Raw genomic sequence first — 24,206 nt, 5'->3', positions numbered from 1 at the left:
GATATATTGTGATAGTGTAGAGTTTGCTCGAGCTTGAGAAAAGCTTTGTAATCTTCTAAATTTGTATGATTAATGCAATATATAGATAGCAGGGGTTTTTAGATGTGGATTTCCCCAGAAAATTATTCTGTTATGTGTGATTGAATTCTTCCTTTTTCTGCTTCATGATTTCATCAATCAATTATTGTTTCTGCTGATGAGTAGAGTAGATTCAAGTCAATTGTTTTAACATATTACAATTTGCAGTTTGAATCTACAAGGAATTTATACACTACTATTGGCTGAATCTGAAGAAGGAAATGGTATATTTTGTTGCTCAATGCTTGGATTGTCAGCAGGTGAAAGCTGAGTGTAAGCACCCAGCTAGTTTGTTACAGTCTATTCTCATTCCAGAATGGAAATGGGAGGTCATTTCAGTAGATTTAATTACAGGTTTACTGAGGACATCGAAGCAACATGATTCCATCATGGTTGTGATTGATGGGTTTAGTAAGGTAGCTCACTTCATTCCAGCGATGACTACTTATTCAGCTAGTGAGGTAGCACAAGTCTTAATCAGGGAGATAGTGAGGTTGCACAATGTTTTGAAGAAGATTGTGTTAGACAAAGATGTTAAGTTCACTTCTAGGTTTTGGAAGGATTTTTTTGCAGGTTTGGGTATAGATTTGGCCTTAAGTACAACTTATCATCCACAGACAAATAGATAGACAGAGAGGGTCAACATGATCCTGGAGGATATGCTGAGGATGTATGTCATGCATCAACAATGGAAGTGGGAGGAGTAGATTCCACTAGTTTAATTTTCTTACAACAATATGTATCAGGAGTCACTAAGGATGAGCCCGTTTGAGGCGCTCTATGGTCAGAGTTGTAATACCCCCATCAATTGGAGTGATCCAGTGAATAGGGTGTTGATAGGTCCAAACATGTTGGAAAAAATGTAACAGGAAATGCAGGTTATAAAGAAGAATCTAGAGGCAACACATGATATACACAAGAGTTATGCAGACCAGCATAGGGCATTTAAAGAGTTTCAGGTTGAGTAGCATGTTTATTTGTGGATCAATCGCAAGAAGATATCCTCGAGGATTGGATCATGTGCCAAGTTGGCACCTCGGTAGATCCAGAAGGAGAACTCCAACCGGGATCTCAGTGCATATTGTAGCGGAAACAACTCATGCTCCTGAACAGAGCAATCTAGCAAGTTAAAGTGCAATGGAAGCACTTTGGACCCGATGAGGCTCCATGGGAGATGGTCAATCAGATGTGGGATATGTATCCTTCATTGTTTGACAGAGGAGGCAAATGATTCTTTTTGGTATATGTACATATTTATGTATTGTTGATATTTTAAATACCGTAATGAGCTATGTTATAAAGCTCTAATAAACAGTATGGTTTTCATGTTGTCATGTTTGTCATGATGGTTTTTCTTTTGAGCAGGTTATTCATTGTAAATACAGCAATGAGTTGAGTTAAAAATCTCCATTTATAGTTGTTAAATTTTCTTAGGGAGACATTGTTCTTTACTTTGATAATTGCATTTCACCCTTAATACTTTAAGTTCACCACATATCATCATTACATTATTAAGATCTACACCATTATACATCATCATATGCAATTACATAGAAAGGAACAACATCACCATCATCATCAATGAAGCAGAACATAAAAGGAACAATAGAAGAAAGCATGCACACACATAGAGACACCAAGATTGGTTTGAGACCAGGGAAAAACCCACTATGGGGAAAACCTTTGCAAATCTTCTTCTTCTTAGATCGTCATCAAATGATGCAGCAAAAGAGAGTACAATAATCCTTAACTTTATATATGAAGCAAAACAATAATGATATCTATGAAACATATCTAATCATGCTAGGAATCATAAACCTCATACTAATGGTTGTAATGTACTGTCACAAACTGATGCCAAATATTGTATACTGTTGTCACTGTGACGAACATTGTTGAGCATAGTTGTTACTGTCAATGAGCCCAATACATATGTTTGCAGCAGAAACTAACAAATCATATCTACATATCCACAAATTTGTATAATAGTAGAGAGAAACCCATATTTACCATATCACTGAAGTCAACTAAAATCAATATGTCAAACCCTAGATCTGAACTCGGGTCACTCTCATCAAAACTGTCTGTGTGCGACCGAAACTCCCTGGTCACTGTCTCGGTCACTATATGCGGGCGACTATAATTTCACGGTCACTCTTAGGAAGTCTTTATACGTGCGATTGTGGTGTAATACATTTAAGACCTAGATTCGCTCCCTTACTATTGTTGTGTGAGCGACCAAGATGTCCTGGTCACTCTCAGGACCACTCTATGCGCGCGACCGGGGACTGATACCTCCAGATATGTCTCTGAAGCCATAGTCGCTCCCATAAGCCTCTGTGCCAATGTCCAAGGGTCTATAGTCGCTCTCATATGCTTATGTGCCAACTTCCAAGGACCAGAATGCCTTGTTCTGTGCCAGCAACCGAGATCTAAGAATATAGTCAGTATGTTGCAGTATAGGAAGAGATTGTATATATATAATTAAATATATAGTATCCTAAGAATATATAAATGAGTTTTTAATTCCATAATTGGTACACAATTGAAAAAAAACTTTGTTTTACAGTTAAATGAACAGGTTGTAAACACAATTATGCACTTATTTATAATTCTAACTACATTATAGCATTAGGACCGTGGTAACACGATTATGGTAGCATAGAATTTAAATCAGAGTAAATTGTTTTCTTTTTTGAAATTATTATATGAGATAGGAAACCAACCATATAGTTGATAGAAAAAATACATTAAATGAAAACATGTGAAAATAAGTTATACATACTAAGTAGATGGACTTAAAATTATAAAACATAAGTATATCTCACTGTAGAATTTCTACATAACATATAAAAGCTTATTTGAAGTTATATACAAGTCCAAATACAAGACACTCTAGTAAGAAGAATATATATAAATATAAAGAAAATTATGAATCATATACAAATTGTACTGATAATCTGTCCAGGCAATATTTCCTATAATATAACAAAGGTACATTTCCTAAGGGAACCGCATTCTCCCTAATACTTGACATGGGATAGAGAAATAAAAAGAAAAACTAAAAGAAGATTATTGAGACAATAGACATTGTCTCAGTTGTAACACAAATGCTTTGCTCAGGAACTCTCAGGAAAACATTGAGTAATAATCTAACCTGGAAACATAGTTGTGTTGTGAGTTAAGGACGATGAACTCCAAAGTAACCAAACAATATCCACGACCAAAAAAGGTGAGATTGAGATATACTTGATACAAGTACATGGGCATTTTTGGTTATTATGATTCTAAGTAGGCTATTATAAACAAAACATATATAAATATATATATTCAAAATGTTGAAATTGCTTCATAAATGGTATACCTTACATACTCTTGGAATTGCCTCGGGACCTCGTCTGTTACAGAAGCCTAACATACTAAAGTTATAACCAGTAATAATCTGTTAGTTTCGATAACAGTCTAAGAAATAAAAAACAGAAGGTTATGTTAAACAAATCATTGAAAAACCCTCTACTGCATAAGAATTCTAAACAGACGAGAGTGGGAAACCCTCTCGAATAATTTTCAGAAAACCCTCTTGAAAATAACCTTCTAGGGTATCAAAGAAAAAAAAAGTTTGTTTAATAAACCACCCAAGTTGTAAACACAGAGATAAAAAAAATTACTAAACCCTTAAAATACAATAAGAGAACAATTTGTCTTTAAATGACAATAACCCTCATAAAGAACAAAATTTTATTTTAACAATGGCTTGAAATCGTACTATAACCCTAGGGTTTGATACACAATAAATTATCTCTGTAACCCTATACGGTTTAGCGACGAAGTTTATAGCATCTTAACCTCTCAACATGAATATGAATAGAAATTAACCCAGGTGTACAAAATTACTTACGACTAGAGAGATACTTGAAGTAATTCAACAAATATAGAAAACTTACATATTTGCTACATGACACTATAAGACAATATAATTCTCTAGCGTGTGGAAGAGATGAGTGTCCTCCAAGTGAGAAATAACCATACAAGAAAATATACTAGAATATCATTATAACTCAAAATAAGCAGTGTAATACTAGAATAATTGGATGATTATAGTGCATACCGATTTGTTGCGACATTGTTGGTAGCTATAGTCTAGCTCTTCTAAATAAACCTAGAAAATCCATTTTGCAACCCTGTAAAAGAAATTTTACAACATCAGTATGCTAACTAACTACAAATGAAAGGAGAACTGAAAGAATAGTTGAGCATGAACCCTTTTAAAGTATAAATTACCTCTGGTATTAAATCTCAAAGTCTAACAGTCAAACGATTCTTCCAACTAACAAGTAGAAAAGTCAACTACCACTTTGAGAATACATGGAGGCCATTTGTCCAACTGAATAAATCAATTCCCACTTGTAATTTTCAAGCCTAATTGAAACCCCAACAAAAATCTAGCCACAAAGGACGACATGACTAAGCTAAACTCATAGGGTAGAATGAATTGGCAGAAAGAACAAGTCTAAAAAGTCATTAAACATCTTGATAACCCTAGATAAAAGGTGAATCATTGACCTGACAACGTTGAAAATACACCATTGATGAGGTTGATTACAGAAAAGGGGTACGTGGCAACACAAAACAAACACCCACTCTGTGATCGAAAAATCCAGAAACAACATTACATAATCCCATATTAAAAGGAAAAACAAAAGTTTTTATTCATATGAGTTTTAAATCATGTAACTAAAACAAAATGTAGAAGTATGATGATGGTGGTGACAAAGTATGATAGAGTTACAAATGTCATGCTAATGAAGTTTGATGAACACATTGTGAAGCATTTGCCTTATACACACACACACATTGAACTAGGGTCCAATATTTTAGGTAAACAAAATATACTCCGAAAGAGTAATACAATGTCAATACACAAATAATTATAATGAAAACTTTGTAAAAATGATAACTTTTTATTAATTAAAAGTATAAGGAATCTAATGTAATGTGACTCTTTACATAAGAAGAGAAAATGGGTATTTATTATATAATTAGATATGTATACTATATGTAAAAAGGGTTGAAGTGAGACCCATGTCAAGATGAAGTGGAGAAAGATAACCTTTATGATAGGAACAAAATTTAGTTCAATAAGTTTTTAGAATCAATGTAAACATTTGGTTAAAGCACCAATTTGCAACCTATTACAATGCATCCATTAACGCTGAAGAAAATGCCAAAAAATAAAGTTGTGATGATAACTAATCTTTTATCATGGTTATCTATAATATAAGGAGCTATTAATGTAGTACAATATTTAACTACCATCCAATGGAAGATTAATTGTTATTAAAAAAAAATGTTGATATTATAGGGTCATTACAGGGATAACCTGCTTTAGCTTGGTCTTTTGAGTCAAATTCTTTTGACACTAGTGTATGCACCTAGGCATAATGAAGAAGTGAAATTACATATGCAAAGGAGGCCAAAGAAGGAGACTCGTGACCTCCCTTGAGAAGAAATATGGTTAGGGGCATTCCAATTATACATCCTAAGTTAGAAGGGAAGTCTTAGCAACAAAAGAGTTATTCTACTCCAAAATCCTCGAGTTCACAAAAGATCCATATGTAGAATTAGATGGCAGAGTAGAGGGAAAACATGAGATTATTGGAGAATATATTCAAAAGGAATAGAAGGGTGGGTTCAAGACCCTTCCTTTTTGAAGACTCTAGAAACAAAGCTATGCTAGATTATTGATGTTTACTAGATGGTACAAGCAATGCTAACTCAAGTGTTGAATGAACATAATATTCTAGAAAAAGACATCATACACAAAATTGCGGTGCTACAGGGGGAATTTGAAGTTGTTTGTCAAGTTGTATTTGGAATCAGAATTGAGGTCTCCCAAATTTTCGAAGATGAGGAGTTTCCAAGAAACAAGGAGGGATTTAAGGGTTCTATTAGTACTCAAGATAACTTAGAGATGAGGTTCCAAGAAACAAGAAGGGCTTTAAGGGTTCTATTAGTACTCAAGGCAACCCAATGAGGAGGTTCCAAGAAACAAAGAGGGTGTTAAGGGTTTTATTAGTACTAAACCCAATTCTCATTGATGGTGTCGCCAAACTTCCAATCTCATTGCCAAAAGAAAAACACATGATCATCCAATCAATGGACCAACCCCTTGAAGATATTTTAGTCATAAATTTCCCTTCTTGCCATTAATATAATCTTTAGTTAATATGTCAATACTCAATATAATTATGTTAGTAATTATGTAAATTCATAACACATTTTTGTTACACAATGTCTATGCCAATTGAAGGACGTGTTTCATTTTTTTGTTAAGGCTCTTCTATAAATATTTATAACTTTTTTATGAAATATAATGTAAATGAAAAAATAATTTAGAAAAAAATAGGAGTTGTATGTAGTGCGACTTTTTGGACTTCCTGTGCCCGAATCTGGCAAAAGAATTTGAGGTGAAATCTTGATTTGTGTTATTTAAACTAGTTTTTTGAGTGTATATATGGATTCAACACCGTGAAAAACCCCTAGGACACTTCAATTGTGCAAAGGTTATCCATCAAGCTTGTGATTTCAATAAATTCCTTCCGGATTTTAGAGAAATTAGACCAAAAAATCCACTAGAAAAGCTTCCAAAAAATCTCACTAAAAACAATTAGAAAAAAATATTATCTTAAAACTTTATGTATATTTATATTTATTAATTATATATTTTATAAATATTTTTATTAATGTTTGTGAGCCTTTGTTTAATTTTAAATTTAAAAAAACATAAAACTAAACATATATTTATATTTTCAATAATATTTATTATTATTATTTTCATTTAAATTATATTAATTTAATTTAATATTTAAAGTTTAAATTTTACAAATATTTAAAAACAAATTTATAAAAAATAAAATAGATTAATTTAATTTTAAAAAATATTACTTTAATTAATTCAATTAATTTTGTTGAATTGAGGCTTCTGTGATCCATAATATTTATAAGTAGAATTTCGACGTAAATCACATAAAGAGAGACATTTGTCGACCCGTTTCGAACCAATCAGTGTGGCTCATCGTCAGGACAAGTTGAAGAAACAGATCCAGCTTTGCATGCTAAATAGGTTGAGCAGCCTCCAACGACTATCTTACGGCTATCTCGATCAACGGCTAATTTTGACTTAGGGAATGTAGTCAAAAAATCAAAATGATAATTTAAAAAGAGTTAGTTAGATTATATAAGAAAGAAATAATTATAGATGTTGATTACGTTATTAGTTTAATAAAAATCGTGACTTGTATGGGCATTAGTTAGATTAAGGACCTGACTTATATATATATATATATATATATATATATATATATATATATATAAATAAAATTTAGTTAGATTAAAGACCTGACTTATATATATATATATAGATATATTAAATAAATAAATAAAAGATATTAAATATCTTTTATTTATTTATTTAATATATTTAATCTATATATATATAAAAGTCAGGTCCTTAATCTAACTAACTTCTATTTATATATTTATTTAATATATTTAATATATATATAAAAGTCAGGTCCTTAATCTAACTAATTCCCATACAAGTCACGATTTTTATTAAACTAATAACGTAATCAACATCTATAATTATTTCTTTCTTATATAATCTAACTCCCTTTAAATTATCATTTTGACTTTTTGACTACAGTCCCTAAGTCAAAATTAGCGGTTGATCAAGATAGTCGTTGGAGGCTCTGCTCAGACTATTTAGCATGCAAAGCAGGCTCTACTCAGACTATTTAGCATGCAAAGCTGGATCTGTTTCTTCAACTTGTCCTGACGATGAGCCACATTGGTTGGTTCGAAACGCGTCGACAAATGTCTCTCTTTATGTGATTTACGCCGAAATTCTACTTATCAATTAATTTTATTAAACAAGTTATTTTAATTGAGAAAAATGTTTATCGAACGCATTAATGTTATAATTCTAATATCTAAAATTAAAAAAAGCTTAAAACTAATTCTTATTCATATATTTCATAAAAATATAATTATTAAATATAAATATTAAAAAAATATACAAAAGCATCATCACTATAAAATAATTTTGTAGTAAAATGGACTCCAATTCTTTCCCGATTAAAATACCATTTATATTTATATTACAAGCCTGCATAATTGTATTTAATTGCGAACTCGACAAACTGAAAATTTCAATTTTGATTTCGATTTGGTTCCTCCAAGTGAAAGTTCCGTCCACATTTCTGGCGCAGCCTCTCTACTACTCTCTCACCCAACCGCAATTTATGACACCCCCCGACAGAAAAAGACCGTAACGATGTACAATATTCAACTCCCTCCAGCTTCTCCAACTCAGGGCACCCCCGAACTATTAGCATAAAAAGCTCTGTCAGGTGCGCCAAACCCCGTATGCTATTCAACTTCTCACAATCTCTTACTCTCAAGTACAGCAATGTTTTAACACTCGGCAGCTCCTGAAGTTCGTTACATGTTCCAATGTGTAACTCTTGAAGCATTGGAAGACCACAAAGGCCTTCTATACTTCTCAGATTGTAGCACCTGTGCAATGTGACACATGTGAGTGCCTTTGGTAATGTTCCAATCTCCATGACATTAATACACTCCTCTAAGATTAACACTGAAAGGTTGGGGTATACAACTTCATCAGATAATACCTCTGATGTGTGGATTATGGGACAAGCAGCCACTTTCAACCATCTCAACTGACTCGGCCGTTCAAGCGATGCCGGCAAACACTTCACTTCCCGCCGATACTCGAGATACAAAACCTTCAACTTCAGTAAGCCCCCCAGCGAAGGCATCACTGTGTCCAGCAAAGGGTTTGCTATCCACAGAACTTCTAAATCACTGGGGAGTTCAATCACACCTGGCAATTCTTTCTTCAAACTTGTGCCCATCAACGTCAGTGTTTTCAGGGACCTTTGATGGGCTAGTTGCCAGGGCCATACTTCAACCTTTCCACAGCCTTCAAAATGTATATGCTAGAGGGTTCTTATATTTCCAAATGTTTCACTTGAGATTGTTAAATTAGCACAAGAGGAAGCATCAAAATTTACAAGGCTAGGTAAACTCCCGAAAGAATCTGGCAGCCTCTCCAATTTCTCGCACCCAGACAGGTCCATGCTGTGGAGGTTCGTCAAGCTGCCGAAGGAATCTGGCAGCCTCTCCAGTTGAGAGCAACCATCCATGTACAAGCTGTGGAGGTTCGTCAAGTTGCCGAAGGAATCTGGCAGCCTCTCCAATTGAGAGCAACAACGCAGGTCCAAGCTGTGGAGGTTCGTCAAGCTGCCGAAGGAATCTGGCAGCCTCTCCAATTTGCTGCACCACCACAGGGTTATGCTGGTGAGGTTCGTCAAGCTGCCGAAGGAATCTGGCAGCCTCTCCAGTTGAGAGCAACGAAACAGGTCCAAGCTGTGGAGGTTCGTCAAGCTGCCGAAGGAATCTGGCAGCCTCTCCAATTTGCTGCACCACCACAGGGTTATGCTGGTGAGGTTCGTCAAGCTGCCGAAGGAATCTGGCAGCCTCTCCAATTGAGAGCACCAAGACAGGTCCATGTGGTGGAGGTTCGTCAAACTACTAAGGGAGTTTGGTAATGATTTCAATGAACCAGCATGCAACACCAACGCCCTCAATGAGTTCAAATAACCGATTTCTTCTGGCAATTTAGCAAGAAAGGAAGAATGAATGACGATCCTCTCCAGGTGCTTCAGGTGCCTTATGGACTTTGGAATGCCCGAGAGACGGGTCGCGTTAATAATCTCTAATTCCTCCAACTGCAAAGGTACCTGGAAGATCAAGCTTTTCGAGTGTAAGAAAGAGATATAAGTAAGAAAACTGTTAGTAATCATTGGAGATCCTGTGATGCAATATGAAATCAAAACGTTTAGATTTACCTGCGATTTGCCGTGCCACAATGTTTCCAGTTCTCTCCCATCCACTTTCAAAACCCTCAAGTTCTTAATTGAAATCCAGGAAGGTAGGTAAGTGTAGGGACAATCACGCCAAGAAAGCCATATGAGATTTGGCGAGGGCAAACGCAAAATACCATCCAGCAGATGCCCTTCAGTCTCAACAAGTTGCAAATTCATGACTTCAAAACCAAGAAAACGATAGCTATTGCGAAGCTTCATCACGCGGTTCCCCAACATTTGGCGATTCCTTTGGTACCACGACAACATTTGTGAGCTTGTCCCCACTTGTTTGGTGCTATGCTCTCCAGGAAGCAGCCTAATTCCTCGTGCTTCGGCTAAAACCTGTTCATTGGGATGGGAAATTAAGAAACCCTACACAGCTTGCTATGGTTAAATTTAATTATTTCGAAGACGTAAAACGATGGAGAAGTTGAAAACTGTATACATATTCCTATGGAAAAAAAATATAACTATTTTAAAAATTTGAATGACTGAGGACTTACAGATGCTTGCTGGAGCAGCCAATCGTTAATGTTCCCGGCAGTGCTACGCCAAAGACGGCGTGGTAATTCATTTTCTGCAATTTCTCTTCCCAGATCACGCAGGTGATCATGCATATGTATAACTTCTCTACTGTCCACTTCTACCAAGCACTTGAGCTGCAAATTTGTAAACCCCAGCGAACCTTTCCAGCCTGATCCTTCCCATACTGTTACTGCACTATTCTTGTTTTCTCCTATAAAAAAACAGGCTATATCTAAAAATATCTGTTGTTCCTCTTTGCCAAGCGCATCATAACTAACTTTTAATATATTCTTTATATCTTTTGGAAGTTCTAATTGGTGAAGTATGGCCTCCCAATCACATTTGTCATTACATCCAAAGAGAAGTGCTCCAAATACTATTAACGAGAGGGGCAATCCATCACATGTCATTAGAAACTTATTTACCAGAGCCCCAAATCCAGGGTGTGGATAGGGCTGACAGAAGGCATATAAGCAAAAGAGCTGTTGCGAATGGCAGTAAGGAAGGCCCGTTAACCTATACATGGATGACCCTTTCACCCCTGACCTGGCTAGGACACCTTCATCCCGGGATGTAATAAAAATTAAGCTATCCTTATGTAAGAAACTTCTATCTCGTAAAAGCACATCTACCTGATTCACATGATCTATGTCATCTAAAATTAAGAATATTTTACAAGATGAGAAAAACTGTCTAAGCACCTCTGTACCTTGATGAATGTTGTCTATTTGCCTATCCAAATGAAACAAACCCTTCATAAGTTTACTCTGCAATGAATGTAATGAGATTCTTGCATTTTCTCTTACATCTGATAAAAAGTAGGAATGGCTGTACTCTGAATGCTTTCTATTGAAAATCTCTTTTGCCAAAGTCGTCTTCCCGACTCCGCCTAAGCCAACTATGCCCACAACCTGAACTTCTCCTGTGTGTTGCTGTGCTAATACTGTAGCTTCAAAATCTTCAATTTTGTCATCTAAACCGGTGGGATTCTTGGCCACATACAACTGTGTATTTTCGGCCATTAGTTCCACCACACGTTTGACGACCTCATCTAGCAACAGACCCTCGTCGCTGGTCATTCAAGGAGAAAACCAAATAAATAAGCAATTGAAACCATAGCCGAAACATCATATGCATGTGCATGCTATATATACTTATAACTGAAACCACAGGCAAATCATCATACACATGTTATATATTGTATCCATAGAGAGGGAGTTGGAGGTGTTACCCGTTAAACTTGCCCAACAAATCAAAGCCACTTGTGTCTGCAACAGTAGAAAGAGCATTTCTCCATTTTTGAAGAGTAGCAGAGTCATAACGTGGCTTCTTCTCATGAGTTTGAGGGTCTACCATTGTCTTCATTTGGAGTTGGTTGAGGGCCACAGCATACACTCCTTTTGTTGGCTGATCTGTCCACCTGAGGGCGGCAGGGTCGACATGGTAGAATATAGGTATAGTAGGAGCCTTGGACTCCAACATGAGGACGAGTTCACACAGGCACCATGGTGAATGTGCATAAGTGGGAGAGAAGATGGCCACATGGACCGAGGCACTTCGAATAGTGTTGACTATTTGAGTAGGAAAATTGGATCCCACTTCCAATTCTTCCTGGTCCAAAAAGGGCTTCAATCCATGTATAAGAAGACGACGGTAGAGGTAACTAGCGAAGGTCTTCTTGGTGTCTGGGCCGCGGTGGTTGATAAACACACCGCACATGTAATGAGCAGCAGTGGAGGAGGAGGAGGCACTGGAAGCGTCCATGGTAGTTGCAGAAGAATAACGCTGATCTTCGATTTGAATTTCAGAGTGGGTTTTGCGGCGTTGGGTATGCGAATGCCAAATGGTTACAGAAATATTAATAAAAAGGGGGAAACTCTGAGTGGCCGAAGCAAGCGAGAGTCAAAATGCGAGGGTGGAGATGAATTTAGGAGCCTACCAGAAAATGTTGTTGAGAGGTTGGGAGTGGCCAGATATATAGATCGTCGTTATGCACCACCATCGGATACATCGGGAATAAAATATATTTTCACTTTAACACAACAGTGGTAGGCGTCGATGAACCGCATGGGGTCCACACGGTTAATGGCCTCCAGCGAATCTTTATCTCTATCTCTTTCCGTGTGAGGCCCACAATGGTTTAACTTTCATGCTTTTTTCCAGAATTAACTTTCATTATGCTCTCATTGTGTGGGTTTTAACTTTCCCAGAATTAGCTTCCAGTATATTCTCTTTCCGTGGGGTCCACAATGGTTTCACTTTCATGTATTTTTCCGAGAAATAACTTTTGGTCTACTCTCTTTGCGTGTGGGGTGCACAATGGTTCAACTTTCACTTAACTTTCTTGCTCACCCCGACCTTTCACATTTCCGGAGGTCTATAACGTGAACGAGACGTGTGCATCCTGCCAAAAACAAAAGCAGCTCTGCAAAAGCTGAACCTCATATAAAGCGGACATGGAATTGACGTTCCACTAACTCAGGTCAGTTTCTCACAGTTGAAGAGTAATGGAAATCTTCACAACATTGTCATTATTTTTATATTTTTTAATTAATTATTAATAATAAAAAATTTATTTCATTATGAAAATGTGACCTTTTCATTAAAAAAATTTAAATTTTATATTAATAAAAAAAGGAATATTCAGATTTTATTTTTTTATTATATTAGTTCAGAAAATCATTATTATAATTTTTATGTAACATAATTATATTTTTATACAGCGTATATACTACTTATTGAAATTATATTTTAACAAGGGTTACATAATAACTAGTACATGCCCCATAGTTTAAATATAACTTAATGAAACAAAAATTTCACCACAAAAATAAAACAACTAATAAAATATTAGATTGTTCAATGTCATTAACTATATAAAATATGATTAACTATGCCGTGTGTGTTATATATATATATATATATATATATATATATATATATATATATATATAACTAAATTTATTAAAATATGTTTGTAATATAATAATAAGTCACTTTAAATTGAAAATATTGTCAAAAAATTATAATTCATGGAAAAAAAATTAAAAAAAAAAAAGAAATGAAAAGGAAATAAAATTAAAAACAAAAATTAGTAACTAATCGAAATGGAAGTTACTAAACAACCCATAATAAGACCTCAACCAATCACCTTACAAATAAATAAATTTCAATAATAATAATAAAATAATAAAAGTTGAATTCTCAATGTTAAACTATGGATAAAAGTCATAATTTTTTTGTCAAAGACAAACTAATACGCAGTGACAGACAAAACTAATACATGCCTAATACCATGCCTTCCGCAGGTATAATAATTAAAATTAGTGGATTTGGCATCGGTGAATTATTTTCTTGTTACTCAAAGGCGAATAGAATCAAGTCCTATGATCTATCATACAATGATGGTTATTATTTTATTTACATCATATTATGATTTTTTCTGAATTGGAAAGTGCTTCATTAAATTCATCACCATAATTTATGAAATCATCCTCTTTAAAATGTGGTTAGAGCATTACATAACCCAAATGGTAACACCTGATATGCAAATCTCCCCATAGACAAGTAAATGTCATTTTATTCTTCTCTTTTAGAGAAATTTATATGTTTCATACCTAGTCACATAACATGCTATTACTTAGCCCACCAATAACAAGAATGTATATATGTCATGAATTTCTAGCTATCAGTGCTCAAATTATATAAAAATCTTAATTAAACATTAAATTCCTATGATTTTTTCATTTTTATTGTTCTTGGCCTTAGGAAAAAAAAGGGTAAAGACTATCTTGCTAAACGATTTTGTAATTAAAATGGTAAAATTCAAAATTCTATATTTTATTTATATCATTTCAATTTATTTTCCATATAAATTTAGCTAATTCAACTAGAAACCCATAAAAAAACAAATATATATAAATAAAACAAAGCACAAAAATCACATTAAGTAAGAGGCATACTTACAATTTACATTAATCCTTTCTATTTCCTTTTTTAACAAGATGTTCACATGACTCTGGAGCTTCACTTCCCCATAACAAGTATTTTACTATGAACTCCCAATTGTTATTCTACCACAATAAATGTTCGAGTTGTCTTATCTTATCACCACATTACATTCCAAGTATGAAATGTCCATGTCTATGCATCAAGTGTTTACTTTTGCCACTTTATAATAGTGTAGTAGGTTTGATCATCAATGTTATAAAATGGTGTCTCTGCCACTTTTCACAACGTGACACAACATGGAGGTTTTTTGTATGGTTATCAAGGGTTTTGGCAAAGGAGTATTACGGTCCAACCTCACCTCTAAATGCAAACTTGTTAGGATATTCCGACACATAGGAAATAGTTAAGAATAACTTGGTCTAGTGTAGAGTTAGGTAAAATGTGTTTCTTTACTATGTACCTTTTTAACTTACAATCCGACGATCACGATATGTTCTAAACATGAAGTGATTTGACGGTTCATTCTCTCCTCGGTATTACTAACACTTGATCCGTGGCTTAACACCCGATTGGTCCATGATCTCTATTTTAAAAACATGGAGGGTCATTTGTAAGGTGTTGTTCATGAGAGAAGCTTATGTAAATTTTCTTTCTTTTACATTAATAAATTGCCTGAAGTGGTCGTGTTGGCTCAGGTCGTGGACTGCTTCCCTCTTTGAGGGTTTTAAGCACGTCAAAAATATTGGTGTATTGATCTGTGATCTGTTTGTGAACGGTGCCCTTTGATATTTTATCTGCGGAACTTACCTTGTAAATTCCTACATGATATTGGACCTATTTGAGGGCCGCATCCATTGGTGATCCAAATCCGAAGCCGGTACAACTGCATCTGACTGTCGTTTCCTAGATCTATTGTTTCTGATCGCTTTCGGTCCGAGAGGACTACTCTATTATGTTAGGAGCATCTGCTCCAGCGAAGAACCCATTTCATTTCACGCGAAAAGGTTTTGGGTAACCCTAGCAATGTCATTTTTAAGATCTGGAGGTATACAATATTTATTTGCAGTTTTAGTTATTTATCTCTCTGTTTATTTTGGTTTATTTATCTCTCTGTTTTTTTATTACCGAATCTATACCTTTCATTTCTGTGTATGCTCTTTGTCCCGCAACTATGTGCAATCTGCGCAAATCAAAAACAGAAATGAAGGATTTTTCTCATGCGTATGCTCTTTTACGTCGCGCTTATCTCGGAAAATCAAAAACATTGAAGAAAATATTTAGTTTACAGAAAAATGTAACTTCAAGTCGTAAGGTTTGGTTTCTTTTGCATGTTTGTTTTCGGTTGTGTGGTTTTTTGTTTCGTAGGAAAAAAAAGGCTTTTTCAAGTAAGCAAGCACTCCAAAGCTTCAATGACCAAAAAAAAAAAAAAAAACCTTTCTCTTTTCCAAAAATTACTACCCTTTTAAACTAGCTCACTTTGTCCAAAGTTACTTTATGAAAATAGAGATCTTGGGTTCAAGTCTTTCCTTTTGTTGAGTTACTTTTTCAAAAAGCACATGTAACTTATGTTTTAAAGTTACTTTATGTAAAAGTGTTCTCACCCATTTTGTTGAGTTACTTTTTCAAAAAGTACATGTAACTTATGTTTTAAAGTTATTTTATGTAAAAGTGTTCTTACCCATTATAAAAAGTGAGTCACTTATAATTTTAAAGTCTCTTTATCTTTTATTTAAGTTACAATTTAGTGGGTAGTTCATAAAGTACCATTGTAAAAGTGGGTCACGTAATTTTTTTTAACTGAGTTAATTAGATTATGTTTGGAAAGAGGGAAGATTTTTTTTAAATATAACATTATCATTCACTTCCGCACATTCACGTACTTTGTCGGCATCTTCAACAACTTTTTTTCAAAAAGCCATAACTTCTTCATCCAGAAGCTGTTTGCAGAGCCGTTTTTTTAATCAACCTAATTTTCTTAGATCTTTCCATTTGAACACTTAGTTTCAGCATCTACAGCTTCGGTTTCTGCTAAAATGGAAATTCCATGCCAAGTTATTCTTTACAGCACCAACTACTTCCAATGGGTGCCCTACATGGAGGATTTACTTAAAATAAAGGTATTTATAGAATAGCCTCAGGGCAAGAATCTAAACCTAAATATGAAGATAAGGCAGTCAAATGGGAAAATAAACAAGATCAAGCACGTGAGTTGATACGAATGTCTATTTCTCCGGACCCTAGATTCCACATCGCAAAACTTGACACCCCTGATGAAGCAATGAAATAGCTCAATAAAGTTTTTGGAATTAAAAATGAAATTAGAGCCTATCAACTCGAATATGAGTTTCTTACGTTGGACCCCAATAATTTTTCTTCCATTTAAGATATTTTGTCCAAGTTCAAGACCCTTAGACTTCTCTTGGAAGGTGTTAATGTTAAGAAAGAAGATGGTAACCTTATCTATTACATTCTTACTAAGTTAGGGTCAACCTACTCTGTGTTTATTTCCACCTTCCATTCTACTAGAGAAGCCTTTATTTCTCAAGTACATATAGAATTTTCTACAAATCTAGCTTTCTGCTACCATGTAGAAAATATGTTGTAACTTAACCTGATAATGCAATATAAATCAAAGCATAATATTATAACCTACTTCTACTATCAATTTGCGGAAGCTTAAAGATCGAGCTAAACAATATAACCAGAAGAAGATGAATCAATACACAATACACATGAAAATACTTTGGGGAAAGCCTCAGCTAAAAACCCCACTAGCTGTATTATCATACATGGTGGAAATACATAGGAATTATACAAAGCCTTAACTCTCATAGCTAGCCAGCTCTCAGTACAATCCTCACAGATGCTCATAGACAATCTAGGCTTCTCTCCAGCCTTTCTCACTGCCCTCCTAGCTGTTCCTAGTGGATGATCTTCCTTCAACCAAGTGGAACATTGCTCTCACACACTGTCAGAACTACGCAATCCTCAAGGAATGATACCTTGATTGCATGCATGAGTTTTCTTTATAAGGAAACACATGTAACTGATAGTACATTGTCCTTGACTTTAATTTCAACTGGGTCTTTCTGAGAATAGACATGCATGAGTTACTGATGAGGGAATCTTCAGTTCACTGGGGTACACTAGTTGATTGCATGCATGCATCAATTGACTGGTAACTCACCATTAGTTCCTCAAACAGTTTGGAATAATTTAACTAGACTTAACTTAGTAAACTGAGTTAACTAATTACAACTCAAATATAACTCAACCTTATCTCCTTAATTTAAGGGATAACTCTTGCATGACTTCAGAAAGACTTCTAACTTGAATTTTTCCAACTAATTAATTCAAAATGAATTAATTAATTATTTCCAAGTACCTGTTAAGACTAAATTCGATTTTAATTCACAATTTAATTCAATGACAAATTAAATTGGAATATTCTTGTTTCCATATTTCAACAGTACAAGACTACAATGTAGGTTTTAACCCTGTACAGAAATTACCTACATGCGAATTCTAAAACACAGAAAATAAACAATGCGAGAGCATAACACATAAAACACATATACATAGAGATTTTCCCCTGGACCCCAAAACCAAGACTATCAGCTTGATTTTTCATTATGTTCCTTTCAATGTTACAATACATATTTATACACGCTGAAGCATCCAATACCATGGACCGAAAACCATCGCGTCCAAAACCATGGACCGAAAATCATTGCGTCCAAAACCATGTGCGAAAAATCATGCACAAAACCATAGCTAGGTCCGCCCAACCTAATATAGGGTCCAAAAACAAAATTTTCTAGGGCACTGCCCTAGACCCCATAGAGTGGGGTTACCTGCACCCCTCAAACCCCTTGTGACCCCCCACTCCCCCCCCGCTACGCAATCGGTGCAACGAAGGTGGGGCTCCGCCCCCTTTTTAACCCCCCGGTTAACTACGTGGGCTAGTAATGGAAAGAATATAACGGAACCCAACATACAAGTCCCCGTCTTTTAATGCCTTTTGTGATTCTTTAATAAGAGAACAAGAAAAACTCTTACATTTTGGTCTTCTTAATCTTTAAAACTCTTCTAAGAAAGCCTTAGCTGCCCAACAACAACCAAGTTCAAAGAATCCTAAGAAGAAACATCCTAAAAAGAATGGTCATAAACCAACCAAGGGTCCTAAGCACTTTCGGTCTCAAAATGAAAAATCAATTAAAAAAATGAGAAGGCAAATAAAAACAAAGGGAAGAAGACTGATAGACATTGCAACTTTTGTAATTGAGATGGCCACTTAAAATCCAAATGCTTTAAGAATATGGAAGTCTTGGAAGCAACAATGAAGAAGCATAACATCCATTTGGAGCACTCTTCAACTTCATCTTCATCTTCAAGAATAACACTTTCTGCATGTAGTTGTCCAACATCTTGGTTTGGTTATGCACTAAATGTATCTTCTTCTTGTCATTCTCATGAGTGGCTCATTGATTCTGGAGCTTCTTATCACATGGCCAAAAACAAAGCCATGTTTTTTTCTTTAAATGATTGTAACACCAAAAATATATATGTTGGCGATGATAGATCTCTTAGTGTTGTAGGGACTAGTAATATTCATCTAGACAATAGTCAATTTAATGATGTATTATGTGTTCCAACCTTATCCTGCAATCTTTTATTTGTATATCAGATAACTCATTCAGGTGAAGGTAAAACCTTTGAATTTTCACCTCACGTTGTTGTAAGTAAGGACCTAAGAGATCCTAGACAAATTTTAGCTACTAGAATTGTTGATGATTCTACAAGGTTATATAAGTTTAACAACTTTGGGTCATCAACTCTTCCCTCGGTATTTGTTTCTCATAATGATGAAGTGAGCAAACTTTGGCATGAGCGATTTGGTCACTTAAACTATCGTTCCCTTCAAAATCTATGTAAAGAAAATATGGTGACAAGTCTTCCTATGGTATCTTACAGATATGGTGTTTGTTCTGGATGTGTACTCAGAAAACATCATTAGGATAGTTTTGAAAAACGTGCATCTTGGCATACCTCAACCCCTTTACATCTTGTGCATAATGATTTATGTGGTCCATTTCCAGTTGTTTCATTCTCTGGCTACAAGTATTTCTTAACTTTCGTTGATGATTTCTCTTGACGCACTTGGGTATACTTCTTAAAACTAAAGAGTGAAGTATTTAAAATGTTCTTGGCCTTTAAGGCCTTTGTTGAGAAACAATCTGGACATCAAATTCTTAAGTTAAGATCTGATAATGGTGGAGAATATGTTAACAAGAAATTCATCAACTTTTGCATTGGACATGGAATTCAAATGCAACGTATTGCTCCATATACTCCACAACAAAATAGTGTAGCTGAAAGGAAGAATCACACCTTAAATGGTTAATTGTATGCTTCAATCTAAAAGACTTGGCCTTAATTTTTGGGCAGAAACAATTAACTGTGCAAATTACATAGTAAATCGCACTCCTACTAAGGTTTTAAAGAATATCACTCCAGAAGAAGCATGGAGCTCAATAAACCAGTTGTAAGTCACTTTCGTGTTTTTGGAAGTAAAGCATGGGCCCATATTCCAAATAAGAAACATAAAGCCTTAGAACCTATTCTTCCTGGTCCAAAAAGGGCTTCAATCCATGTATAAGAAGACGACGGTAGAGGTAACCAGCGAAGGTCTTCTTGGTGTCCGGGCCGCGGTGGTTGATAAACACCCCGCACCTGTAATCAACGCCACTATTATTGATGGGATGAGCAGCGGTGGAGGAGGAGGAGGTGCCAGAAGCGTCCATGGTAGTTTGATTTGAATTTCAGAGTGGGTTTTTAGGCGTTGGGTATGCGAATGCCAAATGGTTACGGAAATAGAAATAAAGAAGTGGGAAACTCTGAGAGTGGAAATGCGAGGGTGGAGATGAATTTAGGAGTCTACCAGAAAATGTGGAGAGAGGTTGGGATTGCGCGAGATATATAGATCGTCGTTCTGCACCACCACCAGAGGTGTAATGCCCTGCGGCTGGCGAGTCGCCCGGGGACGCCCACCCACCAAAACTAAGTATTGAAACACGCGAGTTTAGAGGCGACTGAGGGCGAGACAACAATGTGGATGAGTTGGTTGCCTTGTTTATATGCGGGTGAATTGGAGACTTGCACCGCGAGCTGACCGGGCAAGGATGACAAACATGGCGAGTCAAGGTGGGGTGGTCCCATGCCATGGGCGAGCCGACCTGCACTTTGGGTAGAGTTTGGCAAATGGATGCATGGTTAGAGGATGAAACAAAGGGTTGGTCGGGTGGCACGACCCCCGTTGGCCACCATATATATTAGCGGTGGAAAATTGGCGAAAGACAATCATTCGAACTCGCTCATCATCGAAGAAGAGTGCGAAGGGTAGAGAAGAGCCGCAACAAGGAGTGCAGGTCATGCGCCCGCTCGTCGGGCAGCTCTACATGGGTTGGCACGAAGGTCTTGGTGACGGGTCGTAGTGCGGGTGGAGAGCACATGAAGGTGCCCGTCCGCTGTTCGGAAGTAAACGCGGGTGGAGGGTACATGTGGGCGCCTGCCCGCCGGTTGACACGAGTTCAGTTGTAGTTTGGGTGAATAGTCGTGCAAGGGTGCGCTCGCCCAACTCGGGCAAGGAAACTTGTGTGTGTTGAAATGAAGTGAGGGTGTGACCACCGTGCAAGGCGTGCACGAGGTGGGCACCCGACACGGGTAAAACGCCGGTGGAGCTTCGCTCCCGGTCATTTGTAAATTCTTCAAATACATAATAAAAGATTATTATTGCATATGAATGGTGTTCCTTCTGCTGTCTTATGAATGTTTATGATGATGTTATAATGTTAATGGATTCCGCACATTAATATTGTTAATAAATGAAGATGAATGTTAGGCGTAGTTCGCAAAGTAACTTAACAATGGAACATGTTAACTACTTAGGCGGTGCCGCACCTCTGCCAATTAACGAAAAAAGAATTGGGGTCGTGACAGATGGTATCGGAGCTACTTGCAGAGAACAGACATGTATGCAGGGAAAAGTTATGGAGAAATCATGGATTAACAGTCTGGGTTTCGTGGACTTGATGGTTCATGGTAAGACCATTCAAGCTCTTGTGGACACAGGGGCCACTCATAAATTCATGACGACACGGTTGGAAAAAGAGGTTGGGCTGATGATCTTCCCATCAAATGTGGAAGTCAAGGCGGTGAGCTCTAGAACTAAAGTGGTGGGTTTGGCACACGAAGTGCCTGTGAGGGGTCAGTTGGACTTCACAGTGATGGAGATGAATGAATTCGATATGATATTGGGGCAAGATTTCTTGAAGGGCAACAAGGCAATTGTTGTCCCCTTCTGTGATGAGGTGGTGCTGGTTGGACAGTCACAGACTTGGACTTTGCCCACTCATAGGCAAAGGAGGGAAGTCAAGGTGCAGCATGTTTCTGCACTAAGTTTGGAGAAAGCTATGAAGGAGTCAGATATGGAGACATATGGGGTGATGTTCAAGGGAGTCGAAGGTGATGGAGTGGGGATGCCTGTTCCAGTTGAGATTTCTGAGGTATTGGCCAAATATGCAGATTTGATGCCTGACGAGCTACCAAAGAAGCTTCCACCAAGGCATGCAGTGGACCATAGCATTGAGCTTGAGTCAGGAAAGCAACCCCCATCTAAAGCACCTTATCGGTTGTTAGGACCTGAGTTGGAGGAATTGAAATGACAGTTAAAGGAGTTAACTGATACAGGTTTCATCGGACCTTCAAGGTCCCCCTATGGAGCTCCGGTATTGTTCCAGCGGAAGAAGGATTCGAATGAGCTACGGATGTGCTGTGATTACCCTGTACTGAACAAGCAGACGATAAGGAACATGTATCCTTTGCCATTGGCTGTTGATTACTTCAATAATCTTGCGAAAGCCCGAGTGTTTTCCAAGCTGGACTTGAGGCATGGGTATTATCAGGTGCGGATAGCTGAAGGAGACGAGAAGAAGACCGCAATAGTAACAAGGTATGGTAGCTTTGAATTGCTTGTTATGCCATTCGGGTTGTGCAATGCTCCTGCTACATTTTGCACTTTGATGAATGATGTCCTACTACCATACTTGGATTCGTTCGTAGTAATGTATTTGGACAATATAGTGGTGTACAGTGACAACATGGAGGATCATAAGAAGCACTTGGCGATGGTGTTCGAGGCACTGAAGGAAAATCAGTTGTACTTAAAGAAGTCTAAGTGTATGTTCGCTCAGACCGAGATTCCGTTCCTTGGACATATAGTGGGTCAAGGGTACATACGGATGGAGCCAAGCAGAGTGAAGGCAATCGAGGAATGGGTTGAACCGAAGAATGTCCATGAGATGAGGGTGTTTTTGGGCATGACCAACTACCAACGGAAGTTTGTAGAGGGGTACTCCAAGGTAACATCATCACTGACAGACCTATTGAAGAAAGACAAGAGATGGAGTTGGACGGATAAATGTCAAGAGGCATTTGATGACTTGAAGAAGAGGATGGTTACAGCACCGATACTGAAGTTGCCAGACTTCGAGAGACCGTTTGAGGTACACACAGATGCTTCAGATTTTGCCATAGGAGGGGTTCTTATGCAGGATGGGCATCCAATGGCATATGAGAGTCGGAAGTTGCAGGATAGAGAACGGAGGTATCCGGTCCATGAGAAGGAGATGACTGCGATCATTCACTGTCTTCATGTGTGAAGGCATTACCTAATTGGGAAGCCGTTTGTTGTCAACACTGACAACATTGCAGCAAGTTATTTTGCATCACAACCAAAGCTTTCTGCAAAGCAAGCTCGTTGGCAGGACTTCTTGGCAGAATTTGACATGACTATTGAGTATAGACGGGAAGATGCAATGCGATAGCAGATGCCCTTAGCAGGAAGGGACAACTCGCAGCATTGGAAGAGGAAGACCTGGCAGCAAGGAGTAGGAGTCGAGTTCAGATGTCGGAAGAGATGCAAAATAAGCTCAAGGAAAGTGTTGAGACCGATACTTAGGCGCAGAATATAGTGAAGCAGATAAAGGAGGGGAAGACACAAAAGTTCTTTCTACGAGATGGATTCTTGTTCTTTGGAAACCGACCCTATGTTCCAAAGTCATCTGGGTTCAGGAGGTACCTTTTGAAGGAGTGCCACGACTCACCGTGGGCTAGCCACCTAGGGCAGCGTCGTTCTTTGGCATTGTTGGAGAGAGGATTCTTTTGGGAGGATGCGGGAGGATGTAGAGAAGTATGTACATACGTGCATCATTTTTCAGTGGGACAAATCAGATATTCAGAGGCAAGGAGGTCTGTTGCAGCCTTTACTGATTCTTGAGAGACCATGGATGAGTGTCTCGATGGACTTCATCACTCAGTTGCCACAGGTTCAGGGGTATAATGGGATAATGGTCGTGGTTGATTGTTTTTCCAAGTATGTTGTCCTTGTTCCAACAAAGATGCCATGTGGAGTCGAGCGGACTGCGGAGTTGTTCTTTAATAACATAGTGAAGTATTGGGGGATGCCATTAAGCATTGTGTCGGACCGAGATTCGCGATTTACAGGCAGATTTTGGACTACATTGTTCAAGCTAGTCGGGACAGAGCTGTTGATGAGTTCGAGTTACAATCCGTAGACAAATGGGAAGACCGAGAAGATCAACGCATTACTGGAGGATTACTTGAGACATTATGTGACGGTTG

At 37.1% G+C, this 24,206-nt stretch overlaps 1 protein-coding gene across 1 annotated transcript; it reads right to left on the bottom strand.

Moving 5' to 3' along the window:
• Positions 1 to 8,260: 8,260 nt before the first annotated feature.
• On the bottom strand, positions 8,261 to 12,479 carry LOC149196838 (disease resistance protein Roq1-like). The gene is given in 4 exon segments (XM_089405663.1): positions 8,261 to 9,902; positions 10,011 to 10,370; positions 10,532 to 11,624; positions 11,785 to 12,479. Coding segments are annotated over 4 exon segments (3,600 nt in total). The 5' UTR covers positions 12,318 to 12,479; the 3' UTR covers positions 8,261 to 8,288.
• Between the last annotated feature and the right edge of the window lie 11,727 nt (positions 12,480 to 24,206).

The sequence above is a fragment of the Pinus tabuliformis genome, chromosome 2_2 (genome assembly GCF_031772625.1).
Source record: "Pinus tabuliformis cultivar Carrire ecotype Pingquan chromosome 2_2, CPIR1, whole genome shotgun sequence".
Taxonomy (NCBI): Eukaryota; Viridiplantae; Streptophyta; class Pinopsida; order Pinales; family Pinaceae; genus Pinus; species Pinus tabuliformis.
Note: the sequence above shows the minus strand (reverse complement) of the source record. Positions and strands in the feature narration are given on the sequence as shown.